Source organism: Desmodus rotundus, chromosome 7 (assembly GCF_022682495.2).
Source record: "Desmodus rotundus isolate HL8 chromosome 7, HLdesRot8A.1, whole genome shotgun sequence".
Lineage (NCBI taxonomy): Eukaryota > Metazoa > Chordata > Mammalia > Chiroptera > Phyllostomidae > Desmodus > Desmodus rotundus.
The window spans coordinates 18697246-18716557 of NC_071393.1; the positions used below are offsets into that span (position 1 = coordinate 18697246).

The following is a 19312-nucleotide window of genomic DNA, read 5'->3' on the forward strand; positions in this document are numbered from 1 at the left end:
AGTGTCGTTCTGGCCTCTCCCTGTCCCTCACCGGCTGCGTGGCCCTAGGAGAGCCAGGTCACCTCCCTGAGCCTCATTTTCCATCCCTGAAGAATGGTGACGGGCTCTGTAAGTACCGAATGAAGCAGCTGTGCTGACTGGCACAGGAGAACTGCGGGGGCAGAGCCTGTCCTGAGGCTGCCCTGCTCCAGGCCCAGCAGCCCCTGGGCCAGCGGTCCAGACACCTGTTGTGGCCTGAGGCCTGTCCATCCTGCATCTTAGCCCTGAGTCTCCATCCAGACCCCGTGGTGACAGTGTGTCCTCAGTCTCTGCTTCTTCACTTGTACACGGCAATGCCAGGCTGGCCTGTACCCTCGTGAAGGAACCCTTCCGTCCCCAGGCCTATGTAACCCCCAGGTACCTCTCTCCACACACTGGCCCTTCCCCCAGGCAGCTCACCAGAGCTGAGATCACGCAGATTCTCATCCCAGCTCTGCCTCTATCTGGTCTCATGACCTTGAGTAGGTCTCTTGACCTCTCAGAGCCTCAGTCTCCACCTCTGATAAGTGGGTATAATCCCATATACCCCGATGCTGCACAGGGTTTCAAATAGCCCCATGCACAGCAAAGTGAACATGGTCCACTCATAAACAGGCATGCAGTAACATGTCATCAGGACCTAACAACAGCCTATAGGGTCGACTTTGGCTCCCACTTATGCCCGGGTCAGGCAGGGGTGGGGACAGAGCCTGTCATCTCCCCCGACAAAGGCTTGGCAGGAGAGTTTCAGCAGCTGCTGCTGTTCAGCAGCCGGAGGACTTCTCTGATGCAGCCAAGTCACAGTGATTGGACAGGTGCAGGCACGTGGGCCCGCCGAACAAACAACAGCTGCAGGGGAGTGGGAGGCAGAGCCAGGAGGGTCCTGGGCTCGAGCCAACACTAGGTCCCAAGGCTACCAGATTTCTCAGCCTAACCACTGCAGCATTCACCCCACTTCAAGGGGCACTGGAAATGATTGAGGAGGTACCCCGTTTGCCCAACAGATGGACTATTTCCAGAGATACACTATTGGAGCTGGGTTTTGAAGGATGCACAGGAGTTCAACAGCACAAGCTGAAAAAAGAAAACATTCTCCTAGGTCCACTGTGCTCCCCATGGCGTCTAGCCCCGCCATCCCGTCCAGGTTCCCCGGCTCGGAGCTGGGGGAAAGGTGGGAAAGAGCCCCAGCCACCATTAGTAGTAAATCTGCAGGTCCCGAAAGCATAGGTACACATCTTGGCCAACGATTGTTCTAATCCTGCTGTGCTATTCAGGATAATGAAGGATTTTTAGTAGACATCAACCAATCAGAAGGGGAGCCTGCTGGAGCAGGGTACTGAAGTCCCTACCAGGGACAAGCATTAACCCTTTAACTTCTGGACTGTGGCCACACTGGGGGACTAAGGAAAGGGGCCTAGGTAAGCATACCAGCTGGAGGGCACTTGGGGGCTTGGGACCCCAGCTATTTACCACCTGATATGGAAAAGTTTCAATATTTTAACAACCAAAACAGCTGCCATCAGCGAGTACCAGCTGCATATCGTTTCTGCCTAAATTAAACTGAGTTAACCACACATCCTGAGCTAATATCTAGGTTTCTCTTTCTGCAAGCGTGGGATAAAATCATGCCCACAATTGTACCTCAACTTCTTTCTTTCTTTCTTTCTTTCTTTCTTTCTTTCTTTCTTTCTTTCATTCATTCGTTCAACACGAGAGTTGCCCGAGGTACAAAGTTGAATGAGAGAGCTGCTGCTCTGAAGGAATTCCTAGTCGAAGAGGTTACACCATCAAGTAATTACTCTGCCGACCACAGTTAAGACAGGCATAGACGGTGCAGTGGGAATCGGAGGAAGGAAAGCAAGGGGAGAGCTTTCCAGAGATGTACTTTTTAAGCTGGGTTTTGAAGGATGCAAAGGAGTTCAACAGATGAAGCTAAAAACATGAAAAGGTGGGGATAGCAGAAGCCAAGGCAAAATGGCAAGTGACACAGAGGAGGTTCACAGGACAGGACAGTGGGTACCGGCAGGCACCTGGCCCCTCCCCGCAGGCCACCTACTTACCTCTCGTTCTGGAGAGGCGAGCACCGCCTGTTTCTTCAATCTTGCTTCCTTAGACTCTTTCTCCGTCTCCCGGACCAGCTGCCTAATGAAGCCGCCTGGGATGACAGAGAAAAGGGGAGGGGGCGAGGATGGTGGAGGGCTCTTGTCCTCTTCCCGAATCTGTTTTGCAGAAGTAAGAAAGGAAAGAGCTCCGTGAGCGAGCCAACAGAGGCAGGCTGCCCTTTAAAAAGCTTGCAAAGATGCCTGGGACGGGGCCCAGGAGGACATACATGACCAAGCCCATATATGAGAGGCCACGGCAAAGCAGGTGAGGCTGGAGGGGTTCTGGGGGGCCTGGAGACAGTGCGTGAGAATGGAATGCATGAGCAGCGGAACATGGAATGCACTCCCGCCAACGTGACTTCTGCCTGGGCCGAGCTTCCTCATAATATGAACTTGGACCGTCAAGGCCACGGCTTCCCTTCCTTGGTGCAGGACAGACCCATCTCGAAACTGTTCAAAAGGAGGTCTTCCAGTTTGCAGAAGGGGTTGGATCCCAGGGAACCAGCTGGTCTGTACTTAACATAACAATCAATTACTTAACCACGTAACCACTTACCGTGTGCCAGGTACACGACAAGGGAGGGAAGGCCTTGCCGCTGTGATTTATGTAAGGGCCCAGCCCTGTAACTGCAGCCCACTGCACTGACCCAGGGCCGTGGCTTCTTAATGGTCCTTAAACAAGGACCTGGGCAGCCAGGGGCTCCCCAACACTGGGCCCTAAAGCTGGCAGGCTGGACACCAGCACCGTACCCGAGGAGCATGTCCCAGGCCAGGACTAACTAGAGTTGGGGTGCAGCTAAGACTGCTTCCTTGGCCACAGAGACCTTGGGGGCTCAGGCATGGGACTGGCTGTGGCCCCCTGGGTTGTGTCTTTACCCAGTATTACTGTGACAGCTCCAGAGGGACAAAAATCTCCGGCACTTTCTATGGAAGAGCTACATGCTGGTTTAAAATAAGCTGCTTATCCAAGTCCTATGTGTGGGGCTGATAACCAGGGCCTCCAAAGAAGATAAGGCCAGGAGACACAGCAGAGGCCACGGGATAAGGCTGCCCGGGATAAGGCTGCTGTGCAGACCTTTGCCCAGTTCGAGAGAAGCAGGGGACGCGTGAGGCTGGGCGCGCATTTACACCACACCTCTCCCTCCCCACACGGACTGAAACACACATATGTGAGAGTGATTCTTAAGGCACACCGTGCAGGGGTACGCTCTGCTTCTTTCGGGACTATCCTCAATGCTCCTCTCGGACTGGTCAGGAAAAGGGGGGGGGGGGGGGGCAGCAGCCAGAAAGGAGCCTCTCACCCACCCCGCCCTTCAGCCTGCAGTTTGTCAAGTCCCAAGCATGAGGGTGGGATGGGGGTGGAGGAGAGAAGAGGCACCAAAGCAAGAGGCGGCCCTTCCGGGTAACTTGTGAGAAATATAAGAGAGAAAAGAGGAATGACTGGGCAGAAGGCCCCTTTCCAGTTTTCCATGGTGACAAAAGGCAGAGACCACAGACACCCGTCCCCATGGCATAAGCTCTGCCTCTGCCCCACCGCCACACCGCCTCCCACACCAGCCCCTGTGCTCATCAAAACTGCCATGAGGATGCAAACGGGACAGCTGGTCTGTCCTCGTTCCCCCGTGGCCCACGGAGGAGCAGGAAAGACCAGGTATTCACGGGTGGAGTTGAGGGCCTGGTCACTGGTGACCAGCTGGCTAGGAGAAAATGGAATGTGGGGCCAGACACGCTACAGGGAAGCACTGGAGGTCAGACACTGCCTGAGGTGGGAGGGGGCAGCCCGGCCACCCGTGCTGGGACTTGTCCTGCAGCAGCAGCCGAGCCCCGAGTGCTACTTTCCTTCTGCTCCCACAGGGCGAGGCGTGATGAGATGGCCATGCTGGACACGATGGCAGATGAGATGACGTGAGATGAGATGGAGCTCTCTGCCTGGCAGCACGGAATGGGCTAGACACACGCAGCACAGGACGCGGACGGACACACGGCTGACGCATGAGACACAGTGGGGAGAGAAGAGAGACAGGTTAGCTCACAGAGACTGTCCCACCCTGACCCCCGTGATGCCAAGAGCCGGGACCACACAGCCAGGCACATCCCGGCCATGTACACCTGGGCGGGGCACGGTCGGGTGGAGGCTGATGGCGGTGAAGTGGACGGGGCCCTGGAACCCTTGCCCTCTCGGCCCCACATGGTAACTTTTTAGTGAAATATAACACCATCCACACAGCACACAATCACAGGTGTGTAGCTCAGCAGTCTCACCTAACGAACATACCTACGTAACCGGCACCCTGATGGAATGAAAAATATTATTTTAAACTGTTTAAATAAAAAAGATCTTATTCTTGACAATGATAAATTTAAAATAATTTTAATTAAAAGATTAAAAATAAGTTGTAATTAAATAAAATTTAAAATATTAGTCATTATAATTTAAATTGTTAAATTGTAATCAAAGAAAACTTAATTTGAAATGTTCTTTTACTTAGAAGTTCAAGAGCAGGCCCATCTAATCTGTGGCGATGGAGGTCAGAAGAGCTAATAGCGTTGGGCTGGGGGGGGGACAAGGGAAGTGTCTCGGGTGACAGCAATGTCCTGTATCTTGCCCGGGATGATGGCTACACAACTATATCATATGTAAACAGTCATCTTCCGGTACAACCAAGATTGCATATTTCACTCTATGTAAATCGCATCTCAATTCAAAAAACACACAGACCATCACCAGCCCCCGTGACCCTCCGGCATGCCCCCCCTTCCAGGGGGGTTCTCCCGAGGGCAGGGCAGCCACCCTCCTGACTTCCGGCACCACGAGCCAGCGTTCTTCCCTTCTGGGAGGGAGCAGCAGCTCCAGGGTGACCGTGCAAACTAGGAAAGGGCAGGAATTGCTGACCCATCACTTTGGGCAGGCAACTCAGCTTATTTAGCATCATATGGGGAGCCCTATCAAATGTTCATAGGTTTTGGCCTAAAAAGCCCTCTTCTGAAAACAAGTTTGAGGAAGTAATCCTAAATGAGCAAATTTCATCTCTGTATTGATTGTAGCACCAAAAAAAAGAAAAGAGAAAGAGAAAGAAAAGGAATAAAAAAGATACCACCCAAGTGTCCAATAACTAGAGAATGTCAAATAAATTGAAGCCCCTCTAACTTGAAGGAACATTACACATTCATGGGAAAAGGTATTTAGGAAACATTTTAAAACAGCTATATTGAGGTACAATTTCTATGCCAGCCATACGATTCACCCATTATAAGCATACAATTTGAAGATTTTTGATAAATGTACAGAATTTTAGAAGTAAATTCACTGATTTTGGCAACCATCCCTCAATCCTGTCACCCCCAGAAGACCCTCAGGCCCATCAGTAGCCTCTCACTGTTCCCACCTGCAACCCCAGACCAACACTCATCTACTCTCCACGGCTGGAGTTCGCCTTTTCTGGGCATTTGATACACGTGGCAGCAGAAAGTACATCTGGCCTCTCTCGCTTGGCAAGATGTCTTTGCAGTCCACCCACAGTGCCATATATACCAGTGCCCCAAGCCTTTCTGCTCGCCAAATAGCTTTCCATTGTGTGAACGGGCCACACCTCCCGTGACCCATCCACCAGTTGACAGACACTTGGGTTGTTTCCAATTTGGAGCCATTATGGATAATGCTGCTATGAACAGTCATGGAAATCTTAACGTGCCCGTCTGTTTTCATTTCTCTTAGATTCCTAGGAGTGAGTCACATTGCTGGGTCGTATGGTGACTTTAGGTGTGACTTGTTGAGAGACGACCAAGCATTTTTATGAAGTGGCTGCGCTATTTCCCATCCAACCTGCAGTGAACGACGCCCGTAGGAAGCCTTTGCAGGAACCTGGGACGGGGCTCGTGCAAAGCGAAGAAACGCACAGTGTACATGGCACACGTGAAAACTATCCAAAATGGGCCCATAAACAACACTCCACATAGAAAATGAAGAGTGGAAGGAAATACACCAAGACCTTGGGGTGAGTCTCTTTCTGCTCCCTTCTAGCTCGGAGGACACGGTCACTCACTCACCCTTCCTGGATGAGGCCACCCCGTCCCCAGCTGTCAGAGCAACCAGCATCCCAGAGTTTTCAAAGGCTCACTGGCCTGTGAGTTACTGCTTCCAGTGTCTTAGGCATAAGAAGATGCCTTGGGCAGCATTCAAGGTGATCTCTCCCTGCAGGGGTAGGGGTAGGGGTAGGGACAAGTCCCGGAAGCTGGTGCGCGGGCCCTGGCAGCACGGGGGGCGGTGCTGAAGCCAGTTCTCATCTCGCGAGAGCTCGCTGTGAGCATCTCTCCCCAACTCTGCGTTGGGCCTGTCACATTATTAGCTTGTAATCAGCCCTGGCAGTGTGTCTAGCCACAGCAATTGGTAAACACTACAGATTGGGGTTTTCATTCAAGGAGTCGGCTGTTAAATATTTACCAGGACAATACTGGCTGAGACCCCAGCGCTCCCACAAGGCCTGGCGCAGAGGGAATCTCAAGATCCAAAGATCCAAGAAGGGATATTTCAGTTCTGATGAGGTCCCGTGCCCATGAGACCCTGGAAACGTGTCCAGGTGCAGACAGCCATGTCTGTGGCTTGAGGAAACCGCCCCCCCACCCCCACCCCCACCCCAGTGCGGGCTCTGCAGCTTGCCAAGGCACCGGAGAGGCAGATGATCTGCAGAAGGCTGAGACAGTGGAGAGGGGCTGAAGGACAGGAGGGAGCCAGAAGACCCCTCCCCACTCAGCCCTTTGAGAGATGCTGGAAATGCCCTGGAGTGACACACAGCCAGAATCCACTCTGCTACATGGCTGGGGAGCGGAGCCCAGGTTATGAATAGGCCTGACGTGAGGCAGCTGCCCTGTCCGCAGCCCCCCTTCCCATCCAGCCCAGGCCCAGTCATGGCTGCTTCCCAAGGATGGCCCTCAGCTTCAAGGCTCCAAGCAGAATCCTGGCTGTCAGTCCGGGCTGTCCGCAGCCGGGACTGCCGGCTGTGCCCGGAGGACGCGGCAGGCCGTGAGAGGGAGCTCAGTGTGGGTCCTTCGCTCCGGAACCCTGCCCCTCCAAGGCTCCGGGCCAGCCCCACTGACCCAGGTCCAGGGGCCAATCCTTCTGGGGAGACTTGTCAAGCCTTAATTTAAGCAAGTGTTCTTACCACCACATTCTCTTCCAGGCCTGAAACTCACACCTGCCCTGTCAGCTGCTATTGTAAGCCCATGAGGAGGCCCCAGCTGCTCAGAATTCATGGAATAAAGTCTCGAGTCTCAAGTCTTCCCTAAAGGGGGAGGGAAGCTGGTGAAAGATTCACCCCAACCCCAAAGCCAGGGCATGGCTTGAGACAGTTTTCCAAGCATGCGCACAGGGTCCGAGCGGTCCCGTGGGGCCCTCGAGGCTTTCCCGTCACCCCCGATGTCCAGCACTAACACAGCGGCCAGTCCTCCAGTCACTTCACCTGTCTCATAGGACAAATTGCCAAGCCTTGATAGTGGCCCCCAGGGCCCTCATGACCCCCTGCCCCTGGCTCCTCCGCTTCAGTGATGCTGATCTCCTGGTTACCACCCTCCACATAGGTTTCCACCTCAAGGCCCTGTATGTACTGTTCCCTCTGCTTCAGATGCTATTCCTTGTGCATGGCTCACACCTTCCCCTCCTTCAAGTCTTTGCTCAGAGTCATCTTCTCAGTGATCCTGCTCTCACCACCCTGTTTAAACTGCAGCCTAGGCCTGACCCGTGTGGCTTGGCTGGGCATCTTCCTGCAAAGCAGGTTGCCAGCTGAATTCCGGGTCAAGGCACACACCTGGGTTGCAAGTTCAATCCCCAGGCGGGAGCATGTATGAGAGGCAACCAACTGGTGTTTCTCTCACACATCAGTGTTTCTCTTCCTCTCTTTCTCCCTCCGTTTCCCTCTCTAAAAATAAATAAAATCTTTTTAAAAATAAAATAAATGGCAGCATAGCACCCCACCCCATCCCACCCTATCCTACAACTTTAATGCTACCCCACGGCATTTAATCACTGCCCTTCGTGCTAGTTCTATTTTTTGGTTTAGGTTCTGACTCCCCCTGCCAAAGAATTTGCATTTGTTCTGTTCACTTACATAGCCCCAGGGCCCAGAACACATACGTGTTTCTCTGTACATATCTGTTGAATGAATGAGTGCAGGAGTAAATGAATTAAAGATCGGGAGTGCAGCTGAGAAGGGACGGAGCAGGCCGTTGGCAGCAAGTCTGTGGCAGGGATTTCTGATGCCCCCCTGTGTTGTCTGCATTTGTATACAGGGGACAGCATGTTATCATGGCCAAGTTCATGTTCTGCCACCACCATTACCCTGTGGGACCCTGGGAAGCTCTCTGAACTTCAGTTATCTCAGCTGTAAAATGGGAGGACACCCAGATGCTAAGCAGGTGGCTTGATCACCATTAACTGCTCTGAATCGTTTTCATTTTCATTTGACTCCATGGTCGAAGCTGGCCTGGAGACCGCAGCCCAGGATGACTCACCGACATTTAGGGAGAACTTACTAGGTGCCAAGCACTGAGGTAGATCGCTGAGGTCACACCGCAAGCCAAGCACTCAGGGATGAGAGGACAGTGGGAAGAGGAGGATGCTGGGAAAATGGAAGACACGCTTCATTCTGCTCCTGAGTTGGGTATCTTCTGTTTGCCCCTTCAGACTTATCTCCCACCTCTTCCACCTGCCAACTCCCAGGTGGGTTCAGCTAATGGGGATCACCCGCCTGTAGAGATCAGAGGCCATCAGTGCTCCCGGCCCTGCCCCTGCTGGGCAGCCATGGGTTTGGCTGGCTGCCTGCCTGCCTGCACCACAGGCACCTTCAGGAAGCCCCTGCTATCCTCTCCTGTTCTGGCAACAGGCCCCTCCCCTGCCCTTTCAGTCCTGGAGAAAGTAACAGTGCTGCACCATTCCTGAGGGAGGGGTCAAAGATTTTTTTTTTCAGTGAAGAGCCAGATAGTAAACCTTTTATGCACGGAGAGAGTAGGGTCCCATTTGCAAGACTGGACTCAACTCTGCATTTCAAAAGCAGTCTTGCACAATGTGTAAATGAATGGGTGTGGCTGTTCCAACACAATATTGTTTGAAAAGGTGGAGGGCTGGGCTTGCCCGTGGGAGGTCATTTGCTGACCCTCACCCCGCTGGTCCCATTAAATCTCACCCCCACATCAATAAAGAGTCCCTTTCCTCAACTCCTCAAATGACCACTGCAGAGGCAGCCAACGATCCTGCCCTGAGCTGACAAGACAGTGGTCAAAGCCCCGCCCCCAGGGAAGGAGGGCCAAGGCCACAGTTCCTCCATACAGCTCCCACCATACGACTCCTGACGCAACAGAACCAGGGTCCTCCTTTCCCAGTGCCCGGGGTCTGCCACCTTTCCCTCCGTCTCAGAGAGGTGCCTCACCAGATGGCCACAAGCCGGCCCCAGCCTGCTCTCCAGTGAAACAGGTAAGGTGTTCACGGCGACACCTATGGGGTCCGCCCCAATTTTCTCATTGAGAGCCTTCATCCAGTGCTCAGGGGAGAAGTTTCTCACGGTTCCCAGATCCTGCAGAACGCCGGCTACTGTCCCCCGAGGGTTTTCTAGGCTGCGCCCTGCAGCATTAGTGCACACCTCACTCCCCAAGAGGCTGCCCAGGGCGACCGCAGCAGGCTTTCTGCCCTTCAGGGGGCTGGCATCAGTCCTGGAGGTCTCACACCTAAGCTCGGGCCCCACTCTGCTGGTGGCGGAACCTCTAGGGGCTGCAAGTCCCCCGCCTGTCAAATGGGGGCGCCCACCTTTCTTGTGCACTTACAGGGTGGTGTGAGTACTAGACACCCCACACACCCAGGACTTGGCTCCACTGTCCTTTATTATGATGGCTTTTTACTGTAGCCCTCTCCCCGACTGACTCAGGTGGAGTCCCAGTCTTTCAGGCTCCTGGGCCCAATTCCAACACCTGCTCTGTGTCCAAGAATGCAACTCAGTGCCAACTTATCTACACGGAGATAGCATCAGACTCCACAGGTGAGGGGCTCAGTCTCACAGGAACACCCTCCGCTGCAGACTCCAATTGCAAATCCAGGTTGTTACCTGTGCTTCTATCCAAACAACCAGCTACAAGGCCAAGAGCATGTTCGCGTTGCTACCTATACAGTAGTCCCCCTGCCCCACCCAAGTCGGTGGAGGGGAACTGCTGCATAGGTATCTCATTCCAAGACCCCCCTGGATACCTGAAACCATGGATAGTACCAAACCCTTTCTACACTATATTTTCCGCTACATACATACCTTTCGACTCTCAGGAAACATTCTACAGCTTCTCTTTGGCATATCCGAATTGTCAGTGTCATTACGCTTGAGGTTGGGGGACATTACTAACTGAAATCAGCGTAACTTGAACACGAGCACTGAAGTATCTCGGAGACAGCAAACTGTGCCGGCCAATCCCTAACGGGCAAAGGAATGATTCACTTCCGGGGCGGGGCCGGGCAGAACCTGAGAGATTTCAGCTGGCGAGACTATCGCACGAGATTTTATCACGCGAGATTTCGTCACGAGACACAGAAGGGCACTCGATTTAAACTTACAAATTGTTTATTTCTGGAATTTTCCATTTAATATTTTCAAACCACAGTTGACCTCGGGGAACTGAAATCTTGGAAGGCGAAACCACAGATGAGAGAGGACCAACTGGCTATAAATCAGAGGCCCCCGTGATCCCTTCCTTGGGTTCTTTTACTAGAAAAGCTCACATTACTCAGAGAAGCAGGCTTCTTACCCGATCACCAGTTTATTATAAATGAATAGCACCTGAAGGGCACTCATTCTGGCTGAATCTGAGAACAGCTAGATGGGAGAGTCACAGAGGGCAAGGTGGGGGAAAAGGGCTCTTTGAACAATAAATGGGAGAGAACAGTAATAGAAAGAACTACGAAAATGAGCTGACCCACTTTGACAGAACAAGACAAGCCAAAATTCCTGGACCCATCACCCACTTACCAGCTCCGTGTCTGTGGGCAAGCCATAAGCCTCTCTGGTTCTCAATTTCATCCTCCATAAAATGGGTTCCCCCCCACCCCGATCATTCATGGATTAAACACGGCAATGAGTGTGAACAGGTTTTGTTACCTGTTTCTGTGAAGCAGTGTTGCATAATTTATGATCATAGTTCAAGTTGTTTATTAGACTAAAGAGCCCACGGCTTCGGCACAAAGTCGCCTTGTGCCAGTTTCATTTCACTCTCCATGACCTTGGGCCACGTCAGCCTCTAACGCTCACTTCCTGATCTGTGAAATGGGGCTAATAACTCCAGCCCAAGCCCACAGGAATGACCAGGGGGAATGAGACATTGTATCCCATGGGGCAACCGTCTCTCCCCCAGTTCAACAGCTAATCCAGTTGGCCTCCGTGAAGCTGAAACTCAAACCCCGGCTGATACCCAGCACAGCTGAAAATGCATTTATCCTTTTATGGGCGGAGAGAAATGCCATCAGGAGCCCGGACCTTGACCTTCCTGCCTTTCAGAGTGAGTACTGGCTGCGGATTTGGTAAATTTGGTAAATCCACGTAGCTGATTCTCAAGGCTCTTTCCTGCCTCCTTGCCAGAAACTACAGTTCTTTAAGAAAAAGTCATCAGGGAGAGACTCCGTGGGAAGCAGAGCAGAAAAGGAAAATTACGGAGGTGAGTGAGTCATGGCCCGGGGCGAGGTTCTCCCGTGAAGCTATTTAATCCTTTCCTTTGAGGCTGGAAGAGTGCTGATGGAGAAGGTTTTGGGGGGTTGGGGGCGAATTGGGTCATTCCTAAAACGGGGGCTCCCTGAGCTCTCTGAATGCCAACCTCAAAGGCAGGGCCTGTTCTAAGCCCAATGCCGTCCTAACAAGATGGTGTGGCCTTGAACCAGTTGCTTCCCCTCTCTGTGCCTCAGCTGCCCTGTCTGTTCACAGATGAAGCTGACTGTGACCTCAACCCAGCACCCAGGAGCCCTTTGCCTTGTCTGGAATCCCCTTTCTACATTTTTTAAATAATTCAACTTCACGCGGTTGGAAGATTCAGGGTACCATGCGAAGACAGGTCAGGAAGTGAAAGAAGCCCATCTGAAAAGGCTACATTCTGTGCGATTCCAAAGCTGTGGAGACAGTAACAAGGGTAGTGGGCTGCCGGGAGCTGGGGAGGATGGGGAGGCAGGCGTGGGCAGAGCACAGAGGTGTGCAGGGCAGGGGAATCGTCCCGTGCCATACTCCAGTGGCGGGTCGGACTCGGGCCGTTATACACGTGTGCCGTTATACACGTGTGCAAACCCACAGAACGCGCACCCCCGCGAGAGCGAGCCCCAGTGTGAACTCTGCCCGTCCACTGAAGCACATGCCCCACTCCGGTGGGGGGTGTCGTTAATGGGGGAGAACGTGCATGCGGGAGGACGGGGGTCTGTGGGAAATCTCTGACCTTCCCCTCCATTTTGTTGTGACCCTAAAACTGCCCTGAGAAGTAGAGTTTACTAATTTAAAAAATTGGGGTACACCATGTGCCACAGCAGCTAACCGCCTGCTTCGACTGGACCGTCCGACGGTTGTTTTTCTCTGCGGGGTGGAGCAGGACCCACTCGAGCGCTGCCTCGTGGTGGCCGTGTGGAGACCCAGCCAGAGCTTCTGTTCTCTTGGCAGCGAGAGAAGCTTCCCTTCAGCTCGGGGGCCGTCTGTTCCCACCCCAGCACGCCACCCCGAGGGCCTGCTCCTCCTCCCTGTGAAGTTTTGCCACAGCCAGACCCTAACAGAGCACCGTGGGTGTTGCCTGTTTGTGCAACAACCCGATGCGTGTTGACAGGGCGGGTGCTGAGCAGCAGCGTCCGTGGCTGCGATGAGCTCTCGGCAGAGGGGGGGCGGTTCTCCCATGTCCGTGGAACCGCCGGTGAGGTTTGAAGTCTGCGGGTTGCTGGCCTCCTACCCCCAGGGTGGTTTAGTAGTTCTGAGAGGAGCCTGGGGGTATGCAGTGCAGAAGGCCCCAGGTGAGGCTGGTGCATGGAGTAATCAAGGACCCACCCTGGGGAGACACTGCCCTGGTGTGGAATTCCAGAAGACACCTCTGGGAAGGTCTGGCCCCACCCCCTCAGGTGCTGGGAGGGGAGAGGGAAGCTCTGACTGGGGAAGGACTGGTCCAAGGTCACAGAGGAGCCACAGTGGAGCCCAAATTAGGCTACTCAAGGTGACCAGGCGTGTGTGCAGGTGGCCCGAAATATCTATTAATCGGTGGCATGCAGACCCTCCTCCTCCTCCTCCCCGCTCCGACCCCATTTCTGTAGTTATTATCTAGAACGCAGCCACAGCCTAGACCACACGGCCTCCCCCACCCTCCCTGGCCATATGACCCAGTTACAGGCGACCACCACTCAGGCCAACAGCCAAGACAGTCCCCACGGGAACCACCATCCTGTCGGGCACTAGAGGCCCGCATGGGACCCTCAGCCTCCAGGGGCAAGTGCACTGGCCCAGGCAGGCATCTTCTCAGCTGGCCCCAAAGTGAAAGTAGCAGCCCAGTTTCCTGGGTCCCATGGGATGGAAACCCAGTCCCCTGCCAGGTCAAGGCCAGACAGGGCAGCTTGGGAGCAATTGGACTTTTCCCACCCAGCCACCAGCTGCAGTGGCTCTGAGGCCTGCAGCTGCTGAGGTCCCAGGGACTCCCGAGAGGGAGCTCCACATTAAAGGAAGCACAGCCCCTCTGTCCCCACCAGCCCGGCAGCCGCGCTGAGGCCTGTGAACATCTCCATTCAAAGAAACACCTGGTAGCGGGGGTGCCAGACAAAACACCTCCGCCAGGACAGAGGATCGAGTCAGCACAGAGGAGTCAAGCCTTCCACCCTGAACCACCACCGCTCCCCTCCCCCACCCGAGTGGCTTCATCTGGAACAAAAAAACAATCACTGGAATCAAGGCTTATCCTCCACAGAGGCACAAAGCAGACTTTGGCTCCCTGACCATGAAGTGATGACCAGGTAAGTGGAAATCACTGGCAGTCGATGAAAACAGGAACCCCAATGCCCGCTGGCCAAGACTCCGCAGGGAAGCTTATCTCGTGACTCTAAACATATCTTTTAAAATGATTAGCAAACAGCTGGGTCCTGACAAGGATAATCCTGAAAAGAGTCCATGCCCCGGTGTTTTGTTCTAAAATCCTTCCCCCCAAATTCTCTTGTTTTCTAAGAGAGGGGTGGGCAGGCAAGGCCACAGAGGTTATCCACACCAGAAAGGCCTAAAACGGACCGAAAGCCCTGAGGTCTGCCACCACTGCCCCCAAAACTCACTCAGGGGAATTAAAACTCGCCCAGCAGCTCCAAAAGTGCCCATCGTAAGACCCAGGCTCACAATACCTTGTCCACGCGAGGCCACGGGTCACGGGAACAACTCCTGCCCAAGAAGTCTCCCAGGCGGCAGCGTGGAGACCCCAGCGAGCCAGCAAAGCGGGGGTGGAGGACAAATGTCACAGGCACCCCTCCACACGCTCTCACATGCGGCCCCTTCCCTGCCTGCTCCTCCCTGTCCCTGCCCCCACCCGCCCTCTGCGCCAATGTGATAGCAGCAGCTGAGTCGACAAGTCATTTCTAAAATTAGCCGGTGAGCTCCAGGTCTGGCCAGGAGACGGCAGCCCGGGGTGGCCGTTGACCAGGCATCAGGGAGCATGGACATATTTGGTGGCACAGAGCAGGGGAGGGGACACCTCCTGACACAAACACATTCCCCCCCGTCATTCCTGCCCCGGCCGGGTCACACACCCACACTTCTGCCTCTGCCCCATGCAGGTAACTGGACGCCATCGGAGTTGGGCAAGGAGAGCCCCAGTCTCCATTCCCGCTGGATTCTGGGAGGAAATAACATGTACTAACGCTGCTGCCTCTCAGTCCACAAGCCGTGCATGTGCGTACCTGTGCCCTAGAAGCAGGTGGCAGTTATCAGACGTCTGACACCAAGCTGAGGCCTTTGATGGCCTCATCTACTCTCCCTGACAACCCTATGAGGCAGGGTTTCCCCATGCCCATTTGACAGTTGGGGAAACTGAGGCACCAAAAGGTTCACCAACTTGCCCCATGCAGTGGAGTCAGGATTCGAACCCACGCAGTTCTGGCTCCAGGGGGCGCTGTCTTAAACGCTGCACCAAACAGAATGCCCTAAAATCTGCTTCTTCCACTGCCTAGAAGGAGAAAAGTAGTGACTTCAACAGGTTAAGTGAGGCATGCAGGTCCACACAGCTGGGAGTTGAGGGTTGTGTGGGGGTCAGCACTCAAATCCGGGTCTTTCTGACTCTAAAGCCCACAGGCATTTGAGCAGGACACACTGCTTCTCTTAAGGACGCTTCCGACCAGCACCATGGGGGGCAGTTCCTTTCCTGCCTTACAGGCACAGCACGTCCCCAGCTGGGCTACGATGTGACTTGACCCTAGTTACAGACCCAGCGGCAACGAGAGGGGGCGGAGTGAGCCCACTGGGGCCCATGTCGCCACTGCATCATCATCCCTAAAGCCACCTTCAAATAACCTCCTAAAATGTTCTCAGGCCCTGACCCGGTAGCTCAGTTGGTTATAGCATTGTTCCAATGTGGCAGGGTTGCAGGTTCAATCCCCAGGCAGGGCACATACAAGAAGCAACCCAATGAATGCCTCAGTAAGTGAAACAACAAATTGATGTTTCTCTCTCTCCCCTTCCTCTCTCAAATCAATAAGAATTTAAAAGAAAAAACAAGGAAAGTCTACTTTTCAAGTGCTGGTGACAATGCGGCCCAGCCAGTCGTCACTGTGCACCCAGCCGGAGCCCTGTTGAAAACGCTTTGGTGTTTTCTAGAACATGTGAACACGGTGCACACCCTACGACTGGGGGCTTCCACCCCCAAGGAAACCTTTACACAAGTAAAGGTCACGTCCGGGAGACATGACCACAGATGTTTCCCGTGGCAGTGTCTGTAAAAACAGACAAAAACTGTGAAGGAAATAAAAGCCCATCGGCCGTGGAATGGATCGACACAGTGCATTCCTGCTGCTGAAAACCAGAGCAAGGCAAACGGATCCACCACAGACCCACAGACCAGCCACAGGCCCGCCACAGGCCCACGGACCAGTGTCACAGCATCGCATTCAGGGAGGGACATCGAGCTTCGAAATTCCATGTAAGGACGATCCTGGTTATGCAAAGTCCACTATGGACAAACTAAGCAATGTGTCGTTCAGGGACACCATCCCACATGGATGCTAAACCTGCAAGAAAAGAAAACGATGAATGGAAAACTCAGAAAAGCAACTGACTAAAGAAAATCCAAAATAGTGATTACATCTGGGGGAGAGGAAGGGATTTTGAGGTTCGGTTTATAAGGGGGAGTGAGTTACCCATAAGGCAACACAGAGAAACCAGGGACATGAGGGGGTGACAGGGAGCCTTTCCTTTTTGCTCTCTGGGGACGTCCACCCTGAGCCCCTCACAGTTACCCTTAGAAACGTGGGGTGTGTTTGGCTGGGATGGTCCTTCAAGAGCATCTAATCCAACTCCTCTAACTTAAGGATGAGAACCCTAAGGACCAAGGAGAGCTTGCTGGGAGTTGGGTTCCCAGGGCTACTCCCCTCCATCCAGGTACTGGGCAGAGACCAGACGTGCATGCCTCTCAGGAGGAGGCCCAGTTCTGTGCTGCATCAGGCCTAGGGCTCCCTCAGGCTGCTTTTGCCCCGGGAGCTGCCCGCACGGGCGTTGAACGTTTTCAAATCGGCAAGCACAAACACCTTCCAGGCAAACTCACGGCTACAGGGCCCCTGTGACTTCCTTCTCTCCTGACTAGCAAGACCCAGGGGGCGTTCCCAGCTCAAGGACAGGAAGTGCCCACCCTACCCTCGATCTGTGGACCCACGAGCGGACAGCTGTGCCCAGGCACTGTGGCTCTGGGGACACCTCCTCCACCTGACAGGCACATGCACAATGGGGTCATCAGCATGTCTCTGCGGGAACAGGGATGGAGAAAGGCCCTAAACCCAAGATGGCCCCAGGAGTATGCTGGGGAGCCTGGCATAGCTCCTGGACACACTGGAGACAAGACGGACCCGCTGGCTTTGCTCATGGCCCTGGCTGTCTCTCCTTCCTTCGATACATCTTACAGGAGGAACGGGCAGTCAGTCTCCAAACCCCCGAAGCCATGGCATTGGCTGAGCTCCAACGATCCACGAAACCAACAGAAATGCCTGCCAGCGGGCTGTCCCTTTCCTCTTTATAACATCAGCCTCTTCGTGCATTTCCCCCAAAGTCAGGATTCTTCAGCGTGAGTCACCTCCTGTTGTCTCGCAACTCGATAAATGCAGTTTTTAATTAGGGGGGCAAGGGGAGGCAAGCAGCACACCAAAGGAGGCATCTTTGTACAGATTCTTTTTATTGAGATTTATATATGCAGTTTATCAACACAGAGAAACCAGCCCAGGTGCTCCAAAATGACTGTAAAAGACGGTACTACGGAGGGTGACACACCACACACAGGGCGGGTGACCGTGGACATGCAACAGCATCTCAGCAGGATCCTACTTCAAACGTGCGCTAGGAAGGATGCTGACACAGGACCGTGAACTTCCACTGGTACGATCAGTGTGAAAGGAGCAAAGACAAGTAACTTCATAGGTACAATATCTAGATTGACAACACCTAATTCACGGCTTCACTTTGGATAGCCCTGCGCGGTAGAAAACGGGTTTTTCTCTTTAAGGGCATCCCACTCTGCCAAGAAGACAGCAAGTGTTACTACTACAGGGCCGGCTCTGCTAACAGGCAGACAGGCAGAGAGAAAGGTCAGCCCATGAGGGACCGCCCCTCACCGTCCAGATCTTTCTGTTTCATGTCCATTCTTAATGGTCCACACGAAAAGGACCCCTCACCAAGGTTTCATCGAACACGAAGGCTTTTGCCTCTGTGACCCCGTATTTTGAATCATCTTGAAACAGCGAGAAGAAAGTCCCATTCAAAAGGCCACTTCCAGAGGTGGTGTTTTTAAACACAGCTGATTTGTAAGGAACAGGGAGTGCCTGGGGAACCTTCCGGTAAGTACCTGACTAATCACGGGCAACAGTCGAATCTTGAGGCGATGGCAAGACTGATGCGGGGGTCGGGGACAAGAAGAGTAAGACAGGAAGGATGCTTTGCAGGCCAACCTCAGCTCCTGAAGGTTGACCTTGAAGGGAACTTGACCTGTGTGCTCACTGGGGCACGTACACAAGACCAGGGCTTTACAACCAAATCTACGTCACCGGGATGGTGACAGCGAAGGAATGCTTTACTGAGACTCTTCTATCAGTAGCCAGCTGAGAGCAAAGCATTCGGAGGCCTTCGGAAGAGGTAGAGGAAAGCAGACTCCCATGCGTCTGCCATCGGATGCCACTCAAAGTGCGCCCTGCCCTCGGCACAGGCCGGAGGGTGACCTTTTGCTGGAAACAGCCCGTGGCGGTGGGGCGACGTGTGCCCTGCTTGCTGTATGCGGGATTTCGATGTTATTTGGGAAAAACAGAAAGGACTGCCATTTCTTTAAATTACGAACTATAGAAATAAAAAGGGGAAGAAATGATAGGGAGTGTTTTCAATGAAAACAAGCGGAAGGAGGCAGTAAATAATGTCAAATGCTTTTGTGCTAAAGTAGAACTCTTGTTTTATGTGCATGTGGCTGAGCGATCTTTGTGTTGACCAGAAAGAGCCAACTCTATTTATTGTGATTCATTAGAACATAGGAAAATTCAATTTAACAATCAAACTGAAAACAGCCAGCGTCCAGCTTAGAAACCATGTACAATATATACATCATGGAGCACAATCAGCCGCGAAACAAATCCAATTTCAAGTCCTTTGCAGTATAAATACACGATTAGAGATATTTCTCCATTCCGTACCCTTGCATTTTATATTAGGACGATATTTAAAAATGGAAGCATCATTACCAGTTTTCAGAGATGATTTTGAGATTGTTAGGTATAGGGGAGTTAAATCTAAGAATATGAATTACTTCATTCTAAAATGCAGGGTTTTTTCTATATTTTGATGAAATGCATATACTGCTAACCCATTCTCTGTTGTGTGTGTGTGTGTGTGTTTGAATAAAGGCAATTTAAAATGTGGGGTGCCACGTGTACCAATCGGCGCTAACCTAGGCATGTCAGGAGTGGGGCCCCAGAGGTGGCAAGGTGGCTGGTCCTTGGT

At 53.1% G+C, this 19312-nt stretch overlaps 1 protein-coding gene across 1 annotated transcript in view; it reads right to left on the reverse strand.

Moving 5' to 3' along the window:
• Nucleotides 1-14758, reverse strand: part of MYO18B (myosin XVIIIB) — a 219972-nt gene extending 205214 nt beyond the window's left edge. Inside the window, exons 1-3 of the mRNA XM_053928945.1 lie at nt 14479-14758; nt 3960-4105; nt 2079-2237 (exon numbers count right to left, since the gene is read on the reverse strand). Coding sequence (XP_053784920.1) covers nt 2079-2237; nt 3960-3998 — 198 coding nt within the window. The 5' untranslated portion in view covers nt 3999-4105; nt 14479-14758. The remainder of the gene's footprint in view (nt 1-2078; nt 2238-3959; nt 4106-14478) is intronic.
• Nucleotides 14759-19312: the final 4554 nt, after the last annotated feature.